Source organism: Equus quagga, chromosome 15, assembly GCF_021613505.1.
Source record: "Equus quagga isolate Etosha38 chromosome 15, UCLA_HA_Equagga_1.0, whole genome shotgun sequence".
In the NCBI taxonomy this organism is placed as follows: domain Eukaryota; kingdom Metazoa; phylum Chordata; class Mammalia; order Perissodactyla; family Equidae; genus Equus; species Equus quagga.
Window position 1 is genome coordinate 35,236,054 of NC_060281.1, and position 17,694 is coordinate 35,253,747.

At 35.3% G+C, this 17,694-nt stretch overlaps 1 protein-coding gene and 1 pseudogene across 1 annotated transcript; one reads left to right on the forward strand and one right to left on the reverse strand.

The window, feature by feature from the left end:
* Nucleotides 1-752: 752 nt before the first annotated feature.
* LOC124227364 (olfactory receptor 12D2-like) lies at nucleotides 753-1,679 on the reverse strand. Its single transcript, XM_046641332.1, has one exon. It carries the CDS (start codon nucleotides 1,677-1,679, stop codon nucleotides 753-755), a length of 927 nt encoding a protein of 308 aa, XP_046497288.1.
* A 14,562-nt stretch (nucleotides 1,680-16,241) lies between these two features.
* LOC124226046 (olfactory receptor 5V1-like) lies at nucleotides 16,242-17,126 on the forward strand (annotated as a pseudogene).
* The last annotated feature ends 568 nt before the right edge of the window (nucleotides 17,127-17,694 follow it).

The following is a 17,694-nucleotide window of genomic DNA, read 5'->3' on the forward strand; positions in this document are numbered from 1 at the left end:
AGCATGCAAACTTAACTAAAATGCCAACTGGCCGGACTCTACATTTACTTTTCTAATTGAGCAACCATGGCCCTCAATTAAAATCCTCAAAATATAAAAGCATTGGGGCTGGCCCCGTGGCCGAGTGGTTAAGTTTGCGCGCTCTGCTGCAGGCGGCCCAGTGTTTCGTCGGTTCGAATCCTGGGCGCGGACATGGCACTGCTCGTCAGACCACGCTGAGGCAGCGTCCCACATGCCACAACTAGAGGAACCCACAACGAAGAATACACAACTATGTACCGGGGGGCTTTGGGGAGAAAAAGGAAAAAATAAAATCTTAAAAAAATATATATAAAAGCATCATAATTTTATTTCTCACATTAAAATGTATTATCTTAGAGGGATCATACAGATAAAGAGGGCTGAGTAGTATCCATCTAGCAAATACATGGGTAATATTTATTTCTATACCTAATTTCAGATAGAAACACATTAGAATATGTAACAAATCAATTATGTCAGTTGATATCTCAAAAACAAATTCAGAATTAGAGTTTCACAGATAGGGTCCCATTTGTTCAAGCTGTCTTTATATTACCTATGAATGTATTGTTTAATACAACTAGACTGAGCACTCCGATTTAATTTTCATTTATCCAGTTCCTTCTGTCATAAATATTGTAAACAATTTAAGAAGTAGTATAATTTCACATTTAAAGTTTCTCATTGCCTACTTATTTATGCCTCAGAAGAGTTCTCTAGATTTCTTCAAGTCAGAGCCTCCTTCTGATCATCCTACTCAAGGCCCTCTTCACGTCCTTGTTCCTCAAAGTATAGATCAGTGGATTTAGCACAGGTGTGACCACACTGTACATGATGGCAATGATCCGGTCCTGGTCCATGGAGCTGCCTGAAGCAGGACGAATGTAGGTAAAGACAACAGGAGCAAAGAAAAGAATAACTACCATGAAGTGGGAGGCACAAGTGGACAGTGCTTTGTGAAGCGTGCTGCAAGAATGGGTCTTGCAGAAGAGGTGGGTGATGATATAGAAATAGGAGAGAAGTGTTAGAAAGAATGAACCCATAGCAATCATCCCTGTGACAGTATTGAGCAGCCACTGGTTGAACTCAATCTTCCCACAGGCCAAAGCCAGCAGTGGCTTAACATCACAGAAGAAGTGATGAACATGGTTAGAACCACAGAAGTTCAAGTGAGAGGTCATCACGGAGTGCAACAGGGCATGGAAAAAGCCAATGATCCAGATAGTGATAGCCATCTGGGTACAGAGCTGATGATTCATGATGACAGTGTAATGAAGTGGTTTGCAGATAGCCACAAAGCGGTCAAAGGCCATCACAGCCAACAACATGGACTCTGTGCTGCCCAGGAAATGGAAGAAATGAAGCTGACTTATGCATCCCAAAAAAGAAATTGCTTTGTGTGTAGAGAGGAAGTTCCCCAGCATCTTTGGCAGTGTCACTGTGGAGTAGCAGATATCTAGACATGAGAGATTTCCCAGGAAGAAATACATAGGTGAATGGAGTCTTGGATCAGAGATGACAATCATCAGAATGGTTCCATTCCCAGCCACATTGACAAAATAAATTGCAAGGAAAACGACAAAGAGTAAAGGCCACAGTTCTTGGATATCTGTTACCCCCAGAAGGAGAAATTCAGTGACTGAAGTTTGATTCAGCATCACTTAAAAGAAAAGACAAAAATAATATATGGAACACTATTCTTTAATGAGAATCAATTCTTCCAGCCCAGAATTTCTTTCCAAGAAATAAAATGTTTTACGGCATAATGGTGCTATTCTATGTGATCCCAACCTCAGAGGTTGTACAGTATGTGGGCCATTAGACTGTTAAATATTGACTACCTGTCACTTACAGACTGTGATTCAATCATGTTTTTTCTTTATCAGGTTAATCACTAATATTTTTCTTTCTTCCAGTAATTCAGAGCTTGTTGCAGCCCATCTTCTTTGTCTGTGAATTGCTACATTCTAATACAACTTTCCTTTCATCTTCTTATGTTGGCTCTAACAGGGGGCACCTCTTTAAGTACTCCACCATCCTGCTATCTCTAGACCTACTAAGAAGCCACTTAAGACATTTTAGCTTAACAAAAATAGACAGGGATAAACTCATTGCAACTCTAAAGTCCATGAAATAGTAGTAATAGCTTTTCCTCATCTTAGAATGTAAATGGAGCTAGTGGTATTTTACTGATCTCCTCCTGACCCACATCCCCGGAAACATGATAGAGCCTTACTGGAGTAAGAAATAAGACCATGTTAATCAGATATTAGGCTGAAGTATATTTGAATTTTTATCACTGCTATATGTGACAATGAGCTTAATTTCTTTCTATAATCTGAGCCTTTTGCTTTCTCAAAATAGAATTCCCAAATTACTACTTTGATGACCATTGTTATTGTGCTTCCATTCTCTAGTTACCTTGGGACTCTTTTTCATTATCCAGATCACCAAATCGATGGGTAAGAAAATTCATTTTCAGGTGGCCTCATCAGTTCGTTATTTCACCTTACATTGACCTCTCTTTGAAGTGTGTATGGCTTCAGCCTCCTTAAAATCTGATCTTTTCTTATGATCTATTTAGTTAGGTTCTGTTTCTATTTGGCCTGAAGTAAATTTTTTTTCAAATATTAAAGAAAATTCTACCTCAAGTGGAACTCATATTCTTTACTTCTAGTTCCGTCAATGTGTCACTGGCAGTCACGTTATCTTTCACGGCCCCAGAAGTCTGTCTGCTTCATATCAGCCTCTCTAAAGTTATCACAGATTTCCATCTCTTCTCATTTGAAAAATGTCTTTTCTTTCTTTCCCTTTGTTCTATCAAATATGATTCTTGTTTTCTACTAAAGGAATGCATTAATTTTCATTTCATTTGCAGAAGTGAAATAATAGTCCTTTATGTAGTGAATGTTAAAACACTTGAGGAATTGTGACTAATTACAATGAGGTTTAATATTTGACTAAACTTGCTTGATTTACTGAAAGACAGGAGACTTTTTGAATCTTTTTTCCCACATTATTTGCAAAGTGCCTGACATTATCTCCTTTGGGTACACTGACAAAAGCAGATGTAATTTCACAAAATAGCTTCCTTTTCATTTCTTTCATTTACAGATGTAGTGAATTAGCTCTTGAATATTGGGAGAGAAGAAGCAAGGGTGTGTAGCCAACTTTTTTTTTTTCCAAGGAAGATTAGCTCTGATCCCACATCTGCCACCAATCCTACTCTTTTTGCTGAGGAAGACTGGCCCTGAGCTAACATCTGTGCCCATCTTCCTCTACTTTATGTGGGAGGCCTGCCATAGCATAGCTTGAGAAGTGTTGCATAGGTCTGCACCCGGGATCTGAATGGGTGAACCCTAGGCTACCGAAGCAGAACACACAAATTTAACCGCTGACCTACTGGACTGGCCCCTGTAGCCAACTTTTATAGAAATGAGAGGCTCTGAGAGAAGAATAAGAACTATAAGGAAATTTGAATACAGATGCAGATAACATGGTGGTTTCTATAAAAGGAGAATTATTCAAATTTGAGAAATCACAGAGGACAGAAGAAATGATTTGATGTGACTAGACTAAAAAAGTGAATGAACATTTCAAGGGAACCCATGGAATTCTAGGCTTTATACCTTGATGAAATTTTGAGAAAATTATCTAACCTCTACTACAGCTTCATAAAGGGCTGTTTCAAACAATTCGGAGTAGCTTTCTTTAATAGTGTAGGGGAGGAGAACAAATCCTCTACCCTCTACGTCCTCCTGGTTGAGCTACAAATTAAATTGACATGAGAAAGAATAACAGGAGAAAAAATCAAACAAAGCTTTATAGCACGTATACATGGGAGAAACCCAGGAAAACTGAAAAACTCATCGCAGTGTCTGAGCTACCAGCTTAAATGTCATCTTCGGCTAAAGACAAAGGAGGATGTTAGGGGTGGAGAGAGTCAGCTATGGGAGATTACCAGAAAAGCACAGTAAACAAGAATGAGGTTCTTATTCAGATTTAAGTCGTAGCCTTCCGCATTGATATTAGTTTCTAGGGATAAAGTCATCCCTCTCTTCCTGTTAAGGAGAGGGAGATACCCTTACAAATGGAGATTTCCCTCATCAATGTAAATGTCTCTTACAAAAGGGTAACTTCTACTGCTTTTCAGAGCTTCTTCTGTGTCTGCTTCTTCTTAAAAATAATCGCCCTAAAATAATCCTTATGCCAAAGACTTGTAATTGAGGGTGACCAATTCTGATCCCCCACAATTGTCATGTATATTTTGTGTATTTAAATAATTTTACCACTCCTGTTTAAAGGAAAACTGATATGCAAAATACAATTTTTTGTCCTCTAACCCACAAAAGAGTACTACATCAAAAATTCATTTGGGGAAAAAAAACCTTTTTCTGACTTTTAAAGAAAATTAGCAGTCAGACTCCTCTGTACTAAATGATTTCTTTCATTGTAATATCGATATTTCAATATTAAAAAGTTGCTTTGAAGAATGTCTAGAGAAGCAGGCATGTTGAATGAGGAATGTGGTATGGCAGTAAAATTGTGGGAAGTAAAGTGCCTTTATAATCCACAAACACAGTGAGGAGTTCATCATAAGACAGGAAACCAGCTTTAAATCTTGGGTATTTAATTTTAATACTAGCAAGCAGACAGGTCACTCATTAACAGATCAAAAATATGGGCAGCTTCCCAGTCTGTCTCCTATTTTATTCTCTTACCTGACTGAGTTCTGATTCACAGGTAGGAAAGTCTTTTAAGTTGACACTCCTAGTGATTATAAACTGTAGAAAAATATTTGAAAGGATAGCTCATGTTGGAATTGCAATATAAACTCATTTTCAAGTCTTTTCCTCCTTTTCTGAAATTTTGCCTGCCTTTTTATGAGCTACATATTGCTAGACAAAAAAATCCTGAGGGAGAGTGTCTCCTGGGTGCTGAGAAGAATTGTAAGAAGAAACAGAATACTTTTCCACACCTGCAACATGATTGTAGGGCTCAGGGAATTCCTATCTTGAGCTCCACTTGTCTTTTTCAGTCTTTCTATTTCCTTCCCTTACTGTTTTTGTCCCTTAGTTCAAGAACTATAGACAACAACACAGTCTCAACTGCCTAGTTGTTTCCTTATTCAAATATCTTTTTATTTCCTGCGAAGAGGTATGGATTTACTTTCTCTTCTTGGGAATTCCCTTGGAAAATCCCTTTGGTGTATATGGTGGAAAGAAAATTGGTAATAAGAGTTACTGAAAGAAGTCTCATCTCATTGATAAGTATCCCATTGATCAATACAGAAATGTGATTATCTTTAATGTTCTATTTGTTTATTAATATTTTTGTATGGAAACCAAATAAAGAGGAATAAAGAAAAGTAGTATTTATTTTTGTTCTTTCTAAGTCTGATGCTTTACTTTTGGCAATAACAGTGAATTATTTCCTTTAATTTTGGGACCCAAAAGTTTGCATTTCCCTCTGTTTAGGGAATGAAATCTGGTGTCTCCAACGTGTATCTTTGCTTCTTGCTATATCATTTAGGTAAGAAAATCATGTATTATTTATCCAAGGGGTATTTCTGTATGATCTGCCTATCTATCCAAGCTTTCTGTTAACATTTGTCAATGTAATGTCTGTTTCCATCTTTCTATTGATTTTCTATTTGTATTGCTTTGCAGGAGTTCATTATATATTCATCACATTAAAAATTCTTTGTCATTTAATATGTTGCAAATATCATACAGACAAAAATAACATTTATTGTGCACTCATTATGTGTAAGTTATTGTTCTGAGTTCTTTACATGTATTAGAACATTTAATTCCTATGAAAGCCCAGTGAAGGAGGTACTAAAATCATTCCCATTTTACCACAAGAAAACCAAGTCTTCGATAATTTAAGCAAATTTACCAAGTTATAGTGATAAACTGTGAAAGTAGGATGCAAATTGAGGCTTTCTAGTTTTAGAGAAAACTGTAAGGTGCTTCCATTCGTTAAAAATGTCATCCATCGTGATTTTATTTACAGTTTCCTTAGTTCACTAGAATTCCATTATTTTGATGAAACCACAACTAGTAATTTTGCTCTTTATGTTTGGTCTTTCTGGAGTTTTGTTTATGAAATCATTTTTTCCCTTAAGCCATAATCATATGGCCTTAAGTTTTCTTTTATTTCACTGCCAGCTTTATGGGCATGTGACCTATGCAGTTACACAAAATCCTGTGCTCAGAAGGGCCCAATGTTGGCTTAATGCATTTTTGTCGCCATCGTGATATTCTTAACAACTTTTGAATGAGAGACCCCACATTTTTATTTTGCAGTGAATGCCACAAATTATTTAACTGTTCCTATTTGTTAGATTTAGAGTTTTATATTTTCTATTTACAATTTTAGTCTTTTAGAGTTCATGTTAACATGCTATGAGATAAACAGATATAATTGACTCTACTTGGTCTCTGTGTAGACAGAAAAACTAGCTATTCTTTCTTCACAGATGTGTGATGCCATCTCTATACTATTCTAAGACTTCCTAAAGTATACAGTCTGTTCCTCCACTTTCTATGTTTTCATTGAACAAGTTGTATTCTAATTAGTATGACTTTATTATAGGTCTTAATATCCTGTAGGTTGGGTTCAATCCTTTTCTTTTGTAAAAAAAGCCTTGATGAGTTTTATAGCTCATTTCAAAAGCAATTTCAATATTTAAGCAAGCTTGTTTACAGAAGAAAGACCTAAGACTAGCACAAGGCAGAAGAAAATTGACATCCTTGCTTAAAGCCATGATTCCTAAAGAATAATATTTTACTGAAAAGGATGTAATAAATTAAATATACCCCCAGACAGAGGGAAATTACAAATAGTTCCTTTGGTGTAGACTAGGTTCTGAGTGAAGAGAAGTATTTTCTGAGAAGGTGTAAGTGAATATCTGCTTTCAAAGTGTTTAGAGTTTGAATTCATACCACTTGAGATCTTTAGGGATCCCCAAGACAAGAATTTAGCATTAAAAGTGATAGTAGGATGGTTATATCCCTGGATCATCTGGCTGAAGTATATACTTTTGAACATACACTTCCAGAACAGTCATTAAGAATATTTACTACCAGGATAGTGAAATTTTGTTCGGTATATATCACTTGATCCTATAAGTAAACTAAGGTATATATTATATAACTGCTTTCTGGATGATATAATTACAGGTACAAGTTATTCCTCAAATAATTTGGATAATTTCCAAATAATTTATTGATTTTAGATAACTTCCCATGTAAGCGTTTGCTTCTCATGATTATTTCCAGAGAAAAGGTGCTCTGTTTGCTCCATAACTTGACATAGGAAAGAGCAACGAATTACCAACTTTTCTGTTAAATTGAGAGTCATTGGGTGACTTGTAGAAATAACAAGAGAATTTTTCTTGATATGATCAATACTGTTCCTATAACTGAAATTTCTACCAGCTTCTACTGAACTAAAATAAATTCATTAAAAATTATCTATCTCATAATAAATTGTGAAATTTTTATATAATGAATATTTTTATGGGAATGACATCAGCAAGATGGCAGAGTAGGAGGTCACTCACTTATATTCCCCCCATAGAAACTATAATTTGGCAGCCACCCACAAATAAAGATGCCTATTGTGGGAGTTTTGGTGACCAGGTAGGAGCCTGCAACAACCTGGTGGAGCCCAAGACCTGTGAAGGTCATTTTCAAAAGGGAGGCCTTTGCCCAAGTGGCAGACCATAGTCCCAACTACAGACCCCAAAACAGCTCCATTCCCTTGTGGACTCAGCAACAGATCCATATGGCCTTGGTCCTGCCACTAGCACCATTCACCAAAGGACTCAGCAGAAGTCACACCTACCTGTGCCTTAAGTCACAGGCCTGCTAACCTTGATCCCAGTTATGGATTCTGAAGCAGCCAATGACCTGGGTCCAGCCCCTCTTCGCCTCCATTATTGACTGCCCAGGGACCTGTCAGGAGACATGCCTGGTCATACCCTTGGAGGTAAGCCCACTGACCTTGGTCTGACTACACATTAGGAAGTGGCCCTATATCCTGGCTTCAGGCCCTTGCAATCATAGTCAGAAAGTGGGAAAGCATGCAGAACATATGGGACACCATGAAGCAGATGAATATGCACATTATGAGATTATCAGAAGGAGAATATAGAAAGGAACAGAAGGCTTATTTAAAGAAATAATAGCTAAAAACTTCCCAAATCTTGGGAGGGATAGGGACATCTAGATTCATAAATCTCAAAGGATCCCAAGAAAGATCAACCCAGAGAAGATAATACTGAGACACATTATAATCAAATTGTCAAAAGCCAATGACAAAAAAAAGAATTTTCAAAATAACAAGAGAAAAACATCTAGTCACATATAATGGAGTCCTCATAATGTTATCAGTGGATATCTCAACAAAACCTTCAGGCCAGGAGAGAGTGAGCCACTCTACTCAAAGTGCTGAAAGAAAAAAATGTCAACCAATAATATTCTATCTAGAAAAACTGTCCTTCAAAAGTTATAGAGAGGTATACACTCTCCCAGATAAACGAAAGCTGAGGGAGATCATCACCACTTGACCTGCTGTATGGGAAATGCTAAAGGAAGTTCTTCAAGTTGAAATAAAAGGATGCTAAATAGAAACCCAGAAGCGTATATAAGGATAAAACATTGATTGGGACTGGTCCAGTGGCACAGTGGTTAAATTCACTTCAGTGGTCCACAGTTCACAGGTTCTGAGGCGGCATCCCATGTAGCATAACCAGAAGGGCCTACAACTAGAATATACAACTATGTCCTTGGGAACTTTGGGGAGAAGAAGAAGAAGAAAAAAGAAGATTGACAACAGATGTGAGCTCAGGTGCCAATCAGGACAAAAGTAAGTATAGGCAAATACAGAATATTCTGACACTAAAATGGTGGTGTTTGTGCCTCTATTTAATTTTATCATAAAAGTTTAAAGACAAACTATTAAGAATAACAACAACTTCAAAGATTTGTTAATGATCCACACAGAAAAAAATGGAAATTCTAACATCATAAGATAAAATGTGTGAATGTGTGTATTAGATTTAAAGTAGAACTGCAGAAAGTTTTTGGAGGCAAGAGAAGTCATTATCAGCTTAAAACAGACTGTTATAGCCATAAGGTGTTCTACATAAACCTCACGATAACAACGAAGAAAATATATATAGAATATGCATAAAAGCCAAAGATAAAAAAATTCAAAGCATATCAGTACAAAAAAATCAATGAAATAGAAAGACAGTACAAGAGGAAAAAAGGTGCAAACGAAATACAAGGCAGACAGAAACAATTAACCAAAAGGCAACAGTGAGTTCTTAGCAATCAATAATTACTTTAAACTTAAATGAAGTAAACTCCTCAAACAAATTGTATAGAGTGGCTGCAAAGATACAAAAAAACCAGACCCAACTACACGATACCTATGGAAGACTCACTATAGATTTAAAAACATACACAGGCTGAAAGTGCAGGATGGGAGAAAATATTCTGTGCAAATAATTACCAAAAAAGAGTAGATGTGGCTATACTTATATCAGACAAAGTAACCAAGTCATGAATTGTCATAACAGATAAAGAAGGACATTATATAGTGATAAAAGGCCAATTTATCAGGAAGATATAACAATTACAAATATATGTGCACCCGACATCAGAGCACATAAATCTATAGACAAACATTGACAGAATTTAAAACAGAAATAGTAGCAATAGAATAAAAGTAGGAGACTTATCATACTTCTCTTTCAGCAATGGATAGAACATTCAGACTGAAAATTAATTAGAAATCAGTGGACGTGAACAATACTATAGCTAAATGGACCTAACAGACATGTACAAAACATTCCACCCACCAGCAGCAGAATATACATTCTTCCCAATTGCCTATGGAATATTCTCTAGGATAGATCATATGTTAGTTCACAAAACAAGTCCTAAAAATTTTTAGATTGAAATCATATCAAATATTTCTGACCACAATGGAATAAAATTTGATCAATAAAAGAAGAAAAAAGGGAAAATCACTACATATGGAAATTAACCAACACACTTCTGAACAACCAATGGATCAAAGAAGAAATCAAAAGTATAATAAAAAAGTATCTTGAGACAAATGAAAATGATAACAACACACCAAAACATATGGAATACAAAAAAGCAGGTCTAAGAGGAGAGTTTACAGCAATAAATGCCTACATTAAGAAAAAATATAATCACCAATAAAAATCTAATCTTATACTTTATGGAACAAGAAAAAGAAAAAGAAGTTAAGCCTAAAGTTAGCAGAAGGAAGGAAATAATAAATATTAGAGCAGAAATATAGAAAATGTAGAAGAGAAAGACTATAGAAAAGATCAACAAAACTATGAATCGGTTTTTTGAAAAGATAAACAAAATAGAAAAATCTTTAGCTACACTGACCAAGTAAAAATAGAGAGGATTCAAATAAAAAGTATTTAAGTTAAAGAGGAGACTTACAATTGATGTCACAGAAATAAAAACTATTATGAGAGACTACCATGAATAATTATACTCCAACAAATTAGATAACCTAGAAGAAATAGGTACATTCCTAGAAACATACAACCTACCAAGACTGAATTGTAAAGAATTGAAAATCCAAACTGATCAACAATGAGTAAGGAGATTGAAGCAGTAATCAAAATCCTCCCAACAACAACAACAAGAAAACCCAGAACCAGACAGTTTCACTGGTGTATTGTACCAAATATTTAAAGAAGAATTAGTGCCAATCTTTCTCAAACTCTTCCAAAAAGTTGAAGAAGAGTGAACAGTTCCAAACTCATTTTATGAGGCTAGAATTACCCTCATACCAAAATCAGATTAGGACACCACAAGAAAAGAAAATTACGGGCCAACATCCCTGATGTACATATATGCAAAAATCCTCAGCAAGATACGATCAACTGAATTCAACAGAATGTTAAAAGGACCAGAACTATGATCAAATTGGATTTATCCCTGGATAAGGATAGATGGCAAGGATTGTTCAACATAAGCAAATCAATAAACATGGTAGATCACTTTAACAGAATGAGGGATAAAAATCCCACAATCATCTCAATCATCTCAATAGATGCAGAAAGAGCATTTGGCAAAATTTAACACCATTTCATGATTAAAACTCTCAAAAATTAGGTATAGAAGGAATATACCTTGACTTAATAAAGGCCATATATGACAAGCCCACAGCTAACATCATACTCAATGGTGAAACATAAAAGCTTTTTCTCTAAGATCAGGAACAAGATAAGGGAGTCCAAACTCACCACTTCTATTCAACCTAGTACTGGAGGTCCTAGATAGTGCAATGAGGCAATAAAAAGAAAAGACATCCAAATCAGAAAAAAAGAAGTTAAGTTTCTCCATTTATAGATGACATAATTTTATGAAAACCCCAAAGACTCATCTAGAAAACTGTTAAAACTAATAAACAAATGGATTAAGGTTGCAAGATACAATATCAACATATAAAAATCAGTTGCATTTATATACTCTAACAACAAACTACCCAAAAGATAAAGTAAGAAAACTATCCCCTTCTGTATAGCAAAAGAGACAGTCAACAAAGTGAAAAGACAACCTAAGGAACGGGAGAAAATATTTGCAAACCCTATTATCTGATAAAAGGTTAATACTTAAAATATATAAAGAGTTCATACAACTCAGTAGAAAAAAATAATCTGATTAAAAATAGGCAGAGGAACAGAACAGATGATTTTCCAAAGAAGGCATACAAATGGCCAATGAGTGCACGAAACAGTGCTCAACATCAGCAACAATCAAGGAAATGCAAATCAAAACCACCTGAGACATAATCTCACATATGTTAGAATATCTATTATCAAAAAGTCAAGATATAACAAGTGCTAGCAATGATGAGGAGAAAAGGGAAGATTTGTGCACTCTTGGTGAGAATAGAAAATGCTTCAGCCACTATGGAAAACAGCATGGAAATTCGTCAAAAAATTAAATAGGGAACTACCGTATGATCCAACAATCTCACTTCTGGGTATTTACCTGAGGAAAGCGAAATAACTATCTTGAAGAGTTATCTACACCCTCATGTTTATTGCATTGTTCACAATAGCCAAGACATGGAAACAAACTAAATGTCCATCGATGGGTGAGTGGACAAAGAAAATATGATGCACACATGCACACACATATAATGGAAGATGATTCAGCCATAAAAAAAGAAATACTGCCATTTCTGACAACATGGATGGGCCTTGAGAACATTATGCTAACCGGAATGTCTGACAAGACAGACAAATACTGCATGATCTCAGTTATATGGTGGAATCTAAAAAAGCCCAAACTCATAGAATCAGAGAGTAGATTGGTGGTTTCTGGGGGGTGGGGTAAAAGAGATGTTAGTCAAAGGATACATACTTCCAATTATAAGGGGAAGAAGTTCTGAAGATCTAAGGTACAGCATGATCAATATATTTAACTATATTGTATTGCTTACTTGAAACTTGCTATGAGAGTAGATTTTAAGTGTTCTCACCATAGCAACAACAAATGCCAGTTATGTAAGGTGAAGGAATATTTACAAAACTTATTGTGGTAAACATTCTGCAAAATGTACGTGTATCAAATCCTTATCATCTACACCTTCCACAATGTTATATGTCAATTATATCTTAATAAAGCTAGGAAAAAAAGAACAACAGTTCATCCCTCAAATCACATTCAATTTCTAAAAAAAAATAAAAATAAAAAATGTGTAATGTATTTTACATACTATTATATATTAATATCCTTTTATAATAATAATTCTTCATGAAGAATTCAGTTTTAACTTTAGGAATTTTGAGGAAAGGCAGATGTCCATAGCAGTAAAATTGAGAGAGGTGTCCCTTCAATGGACCAGAGACTACATCTTTAGCACAATGGCCTGAGTCTCACTTGCTCTTTTCTGAATACAGTGACCAGAGATGCAAAGCAGTGACAAGAACTGGTATTGACTTTCTGGATGAACTTTTTAGAGAGAAGATTACTCTGTGAAAGATGCAGAAATGATAAAAGCCAGCAAGTATTTTAGCTAATGGATAGATTTACTGTGGTGTTGTTTGTTAAGTAGATCATAGTGATTATTTTCTTCATTGTCCAATTAAGCAAGAAAAAAATGTGCCTTAACAGATAGAAGCAGATAAAATATTTTCATAATCCTCTTTTGGAAGAATATATTGAAAAGAAGAAACCAATCGAGGAACAAACAGGTCTAAATACAACATGTATTTGGTAGCTAGTAGATACCTTGGCATCAGCTGTAAAGGTCAGAATTGTGGATTTCTTCATTATTTTTCATGAATATTCTCTCTTGCCCACCAAACTGTGAAAAGCTGAGAGCATAGAAAATAAGTGATGGGAAATAAAAGGAAAACAATCTCATTAACAGTAATATCAAAGAGAGTAAATACTTAGGAATAAATTTAACCAGGGAGGAGAAAAATCTGTACACTGAAAACTATAAGATATTGATCAAAGAAATTGAAGAAGTTTCAAATAAATGGAAAGATGCCTCATTTTCTTGGTTTGGAATAATTATCATTGTTAATATGTCCATATTACCTAAAGCAATCTACAGATTCAATGCAATCCCGATAAAAATTCCAAAGGAATTTTTTGCATTTTTTACAAAAACAATCTTAAAATTTGTATGAAACCACAAAGGCCTCCAAATAACCAAAGCAATCTTGAGCAAGAAGAGTGAAGCAGGAAGCATCAGACTCCTTGATTTCAAGTTATATTACAAAGCTGTAGTCAAATTTGTATAGTGCTACCATAAAAGCAGACACATACAACAGTGGAAGAAAATAGAGAACCCAGAAATAAACCCACTCATATACTGTCAAGTAATCTTTGACAAGGACACCAAGAATACACAATGGGGAAAGAATAGTCTCCTCAATAAATAGTGCCGAGAAAATTTGATGTTAACATGTAAAAGAAAGAACTGAGGACTCATATCTTATAGCAAACAAAAAAATTAAATCAAAATGAATTAAAGACTTAAAGGTAAGACATTAAACTGTAAAACTCCTAGAAGAAAACATAAGGAAAAAGCTCCTTGGCATTGGTTTTGGCAGCGATTTTTGGATATGGCAGAAAAAGCACGAGCAACAAAAGCAAAAATACAGAAGTGGGACTACATCAAGAGAAAAATCTTCTGCACAACAAAGGAAACAATCGACAAGTTAAACGACAACTTATGGAATAGAGAAAATATTTGCAAACCCTATATCTGATAAGAGGTTAATATCTGAAATATATAAGAAACTCCCACAACTCAATAGGAAAATAACAACTTATATAAAAAATGGGTAAAAGAACTGAATAGACATTTCTCTAAAGAAGACGTGCAAATGGCCAGCAGGTATATAAAAACATGCTCACCATAGGTTATCATAGAGAAATAGAAATCAAAACCACAGCGAGATATCACCTCACACCTGTCAAGATGAACAAAGCACTCTACGATTAATGTATTTTACATTTATGATCAGAAAAAAATATGCAAACATACATAAAAGGGAATGGAAAGTAAATGCGGATCCTGGCCAGTTTCTATAAAAGAAAAGTGGAAAACTTTTCTTTAGAAACGATGCTGTCTTCTACCTGTAGATTTAACTTAAAAAAATTCTCCATCCCAAAACACTCTGCAGCCTGAAAATTTGTCTACAGGGACTTGAAGTAGCTTGGTGATTCAGGAAATGGAGGAGAGCTATCAACAATAGATGAACTTGGTATTTACAAACAAAAAGATGAGAATAATTGAGGTACTTATGCAAAAATGGGATCGAGTCAACCAAATTCATCATTAAGTTTTGACTATTTTCCTTTGCCACCAATGGTTTGTATTAGTATAGTTGGGAAGTATAAATATTTTGATGTAGATGAGTGATGAGCAACAGTGACTCAGAGTATTTGATCTGAGTCAGGCCCATGTTCTTGAAGAACAGAGAGATGTTTTGAAGTCTTGAGGTATACAGTCAAGAACTAGGGAAAGATATGCAAAAAGCAAACATTTATTGACTACGTTATCATTGTTCTGAGTACAAGTCCGCTGTTGGTGACCATATCAGGTAAAGAGAGAGAAGTTTGGCTTTAAAATTACACAGTGCGTGCAAAATACTATGACGATGTTGCATAATGCAGGAAAACATAAGATACCTATGTGTTCTATTCTCTATGTTACCTGTGATAGAAATTTCTATTGATCTCTGCACTGTGTTTTGATTTTTTCTGAGCCCAAGTACAACCTTACATTATTTTATAAACTTTATTTTGGGTAGCCACTACATTTTTATCATAATTGGCATTCAGGATGAGACTTATTTTCCATCCTAGGTAACAGGAATTTTATAGGCTGAGGAAGGATGTTTGAAGCTAAAATGAGACAAAGTACTTGAACGTTTTATTCACCAAATTTGGGACAGAAAAGATGTCTGTTTTCCTTTTCTGAAGTGTTCTTTCCACTGGGGAGTGGTTTCAATAACCAATTCTGTTGATACCATTCTCATCTCCAAATCTTAAAGCTGTGGATTATATGAATCTGCTCCAAGACATGCTGGCTAATATAAACTATCATTTATTTTATGAATTTTATCAAAGTACATAGCATCATATTCTGGTACCACCTTGTTTTTTACATTTCCTATTCCACTTTCCTTATCTTAAAATATAAACTATATTAAAACTATAAAAAGCAGTCTCCAAGAGTGAAAAGAGGACAAGGAGGTATTTCAAGGAGAGACTGAAATAACCCCACAACTCTTAGACAAATTATCTGATGGATATTCACCAACCATCTCCAAAATACAACGGGGTATGAGGCAAGGGGCCTGCCATTCCCCATCTGCATAAATAGCCCTTATGCTGCATGTGGACTTTTAATATTTACTTTTTCCATAAATATGCTACTAATGTTCTGAAAGAGATGTGTCTCATAGGAAATTTTTAAATGTGTGTTTTTTTTAATTTGGTGATTCCTGTACACCACCAAGATTTGTCATGCATTCTAAATGTCCTAGTGTTTATCCTGATATAGAAAATGGTTATTTCATCAGTAAGGCTATATTGTCTTGTTTTGTAGATTACTGCTGTTGTAGCACATGAATACTGCAATTTTTACTGCTGCTTTCTCAATTCCCAAGAGGAAACATCATGGAAAGAGAAAACCAAACTCTGTCGGAATTCATCACCTTAGGATTCTCCAACCTAAATGATTTGCAATTTTTACTCTTAATATTCCTTATGATCTATCTTTGTACCCTGGGAGGAAATACCTTCATTATTTTGGCAACATTGGCTGATACCCGACTACATACACCTATGTACATTTTTCTGAGGAATTTGGCCTTTCTTGATATCTGTTATACCACCATCAATGTCCCCCAAATGATGGTGCATTTCCTATCAGAGAAGAAAATCATTTCCTATGGGAGTTGTGTAACTTGACTTTTGGCATTCCTTTTCTTTGTGGGTGTAGAGGGTCTTTTGATGGCAGCAATGGCATGTGATCACTACATTGCAATCTGTGAACCCTTAAGATATTTAATTATTATGAACAAGACCCTGTATAGCCAGTTAGAAGCCTCATGCTAGGTTAGTGGTTTCCTCAACTTAGTGGTGCACACACTACTGACATTCTGTGGCAACAACCAGATTAATTATTTCTTCTGTGACATCCCCCCATTACTGATCTTGTCTCATGGGGACACTTCTGTCAATGAGTTGGTGTTACTCTTCATTGGGGTCTTCACTGGATGGGCACCTTTCCTAGGTATCATCCTTTCCTACCTTTATATCATCTCTACTATCTTGAGCATTCGCTCTTCTGAAGGGAGGCAAAAGGCCTTTTCTACATGTGCCTCCCACCTGGTCATTGTTCTTCTCAGTTATGGCAGCTCCATTTTCACATATGTACGACTCATCTCTTCTTACTCATCGGCAAAAGATCAGCTGATCTCAGTACTGTACAGTGTTGTCACTCCCATGCTAAACCCAACAATTCACACTTTGAGGAATATGGATATTAGAAAGGCCTAAGAGCTGTGGGAGAAAAAAGTAACAGCCTTCAAATTTCATTTCCCTTGAAATGTAGTGTTTATTTTTCTAGGATGATAAATAATGTTAGAAAGCTATCTGTCTTACTGATGCAATCTGGTTACTTCTTGCTAACATTCTTAATAAAACTCTATGAATTTAAACTTAAAATCAATGATATAACAAATGGAGCAAAATGTTATAAATAGATGAATCTAGGTAAAGGATTAGTGGATGTGTTTTATACTCATTCTTGAAGCACTTCTGTATGTTTGAAACTATTTCTAAATAAAAAGTTTAAAAAGTTAATTTGAAGTTTATGGGCATAACTGAATATATGATACATTTGTCTCTAAATGTTGCACGATTTTTGGTTATTTAACAGATTTGTCAAATGTATTCTTCAGATAATCTGCTGTTCTTAAAATTTGCTTTTGTCCTGTGGTAAACTATCCATTAACTTGTGCTTCTGTTTCTTGCAATTTTTCTCTGAAAGTTGCCTTCCTTTGTCATCTTCCTTCTTACATTTACTGTGCTTTCAAAATCTTGAAACATTTGCTCCCAAGGAATT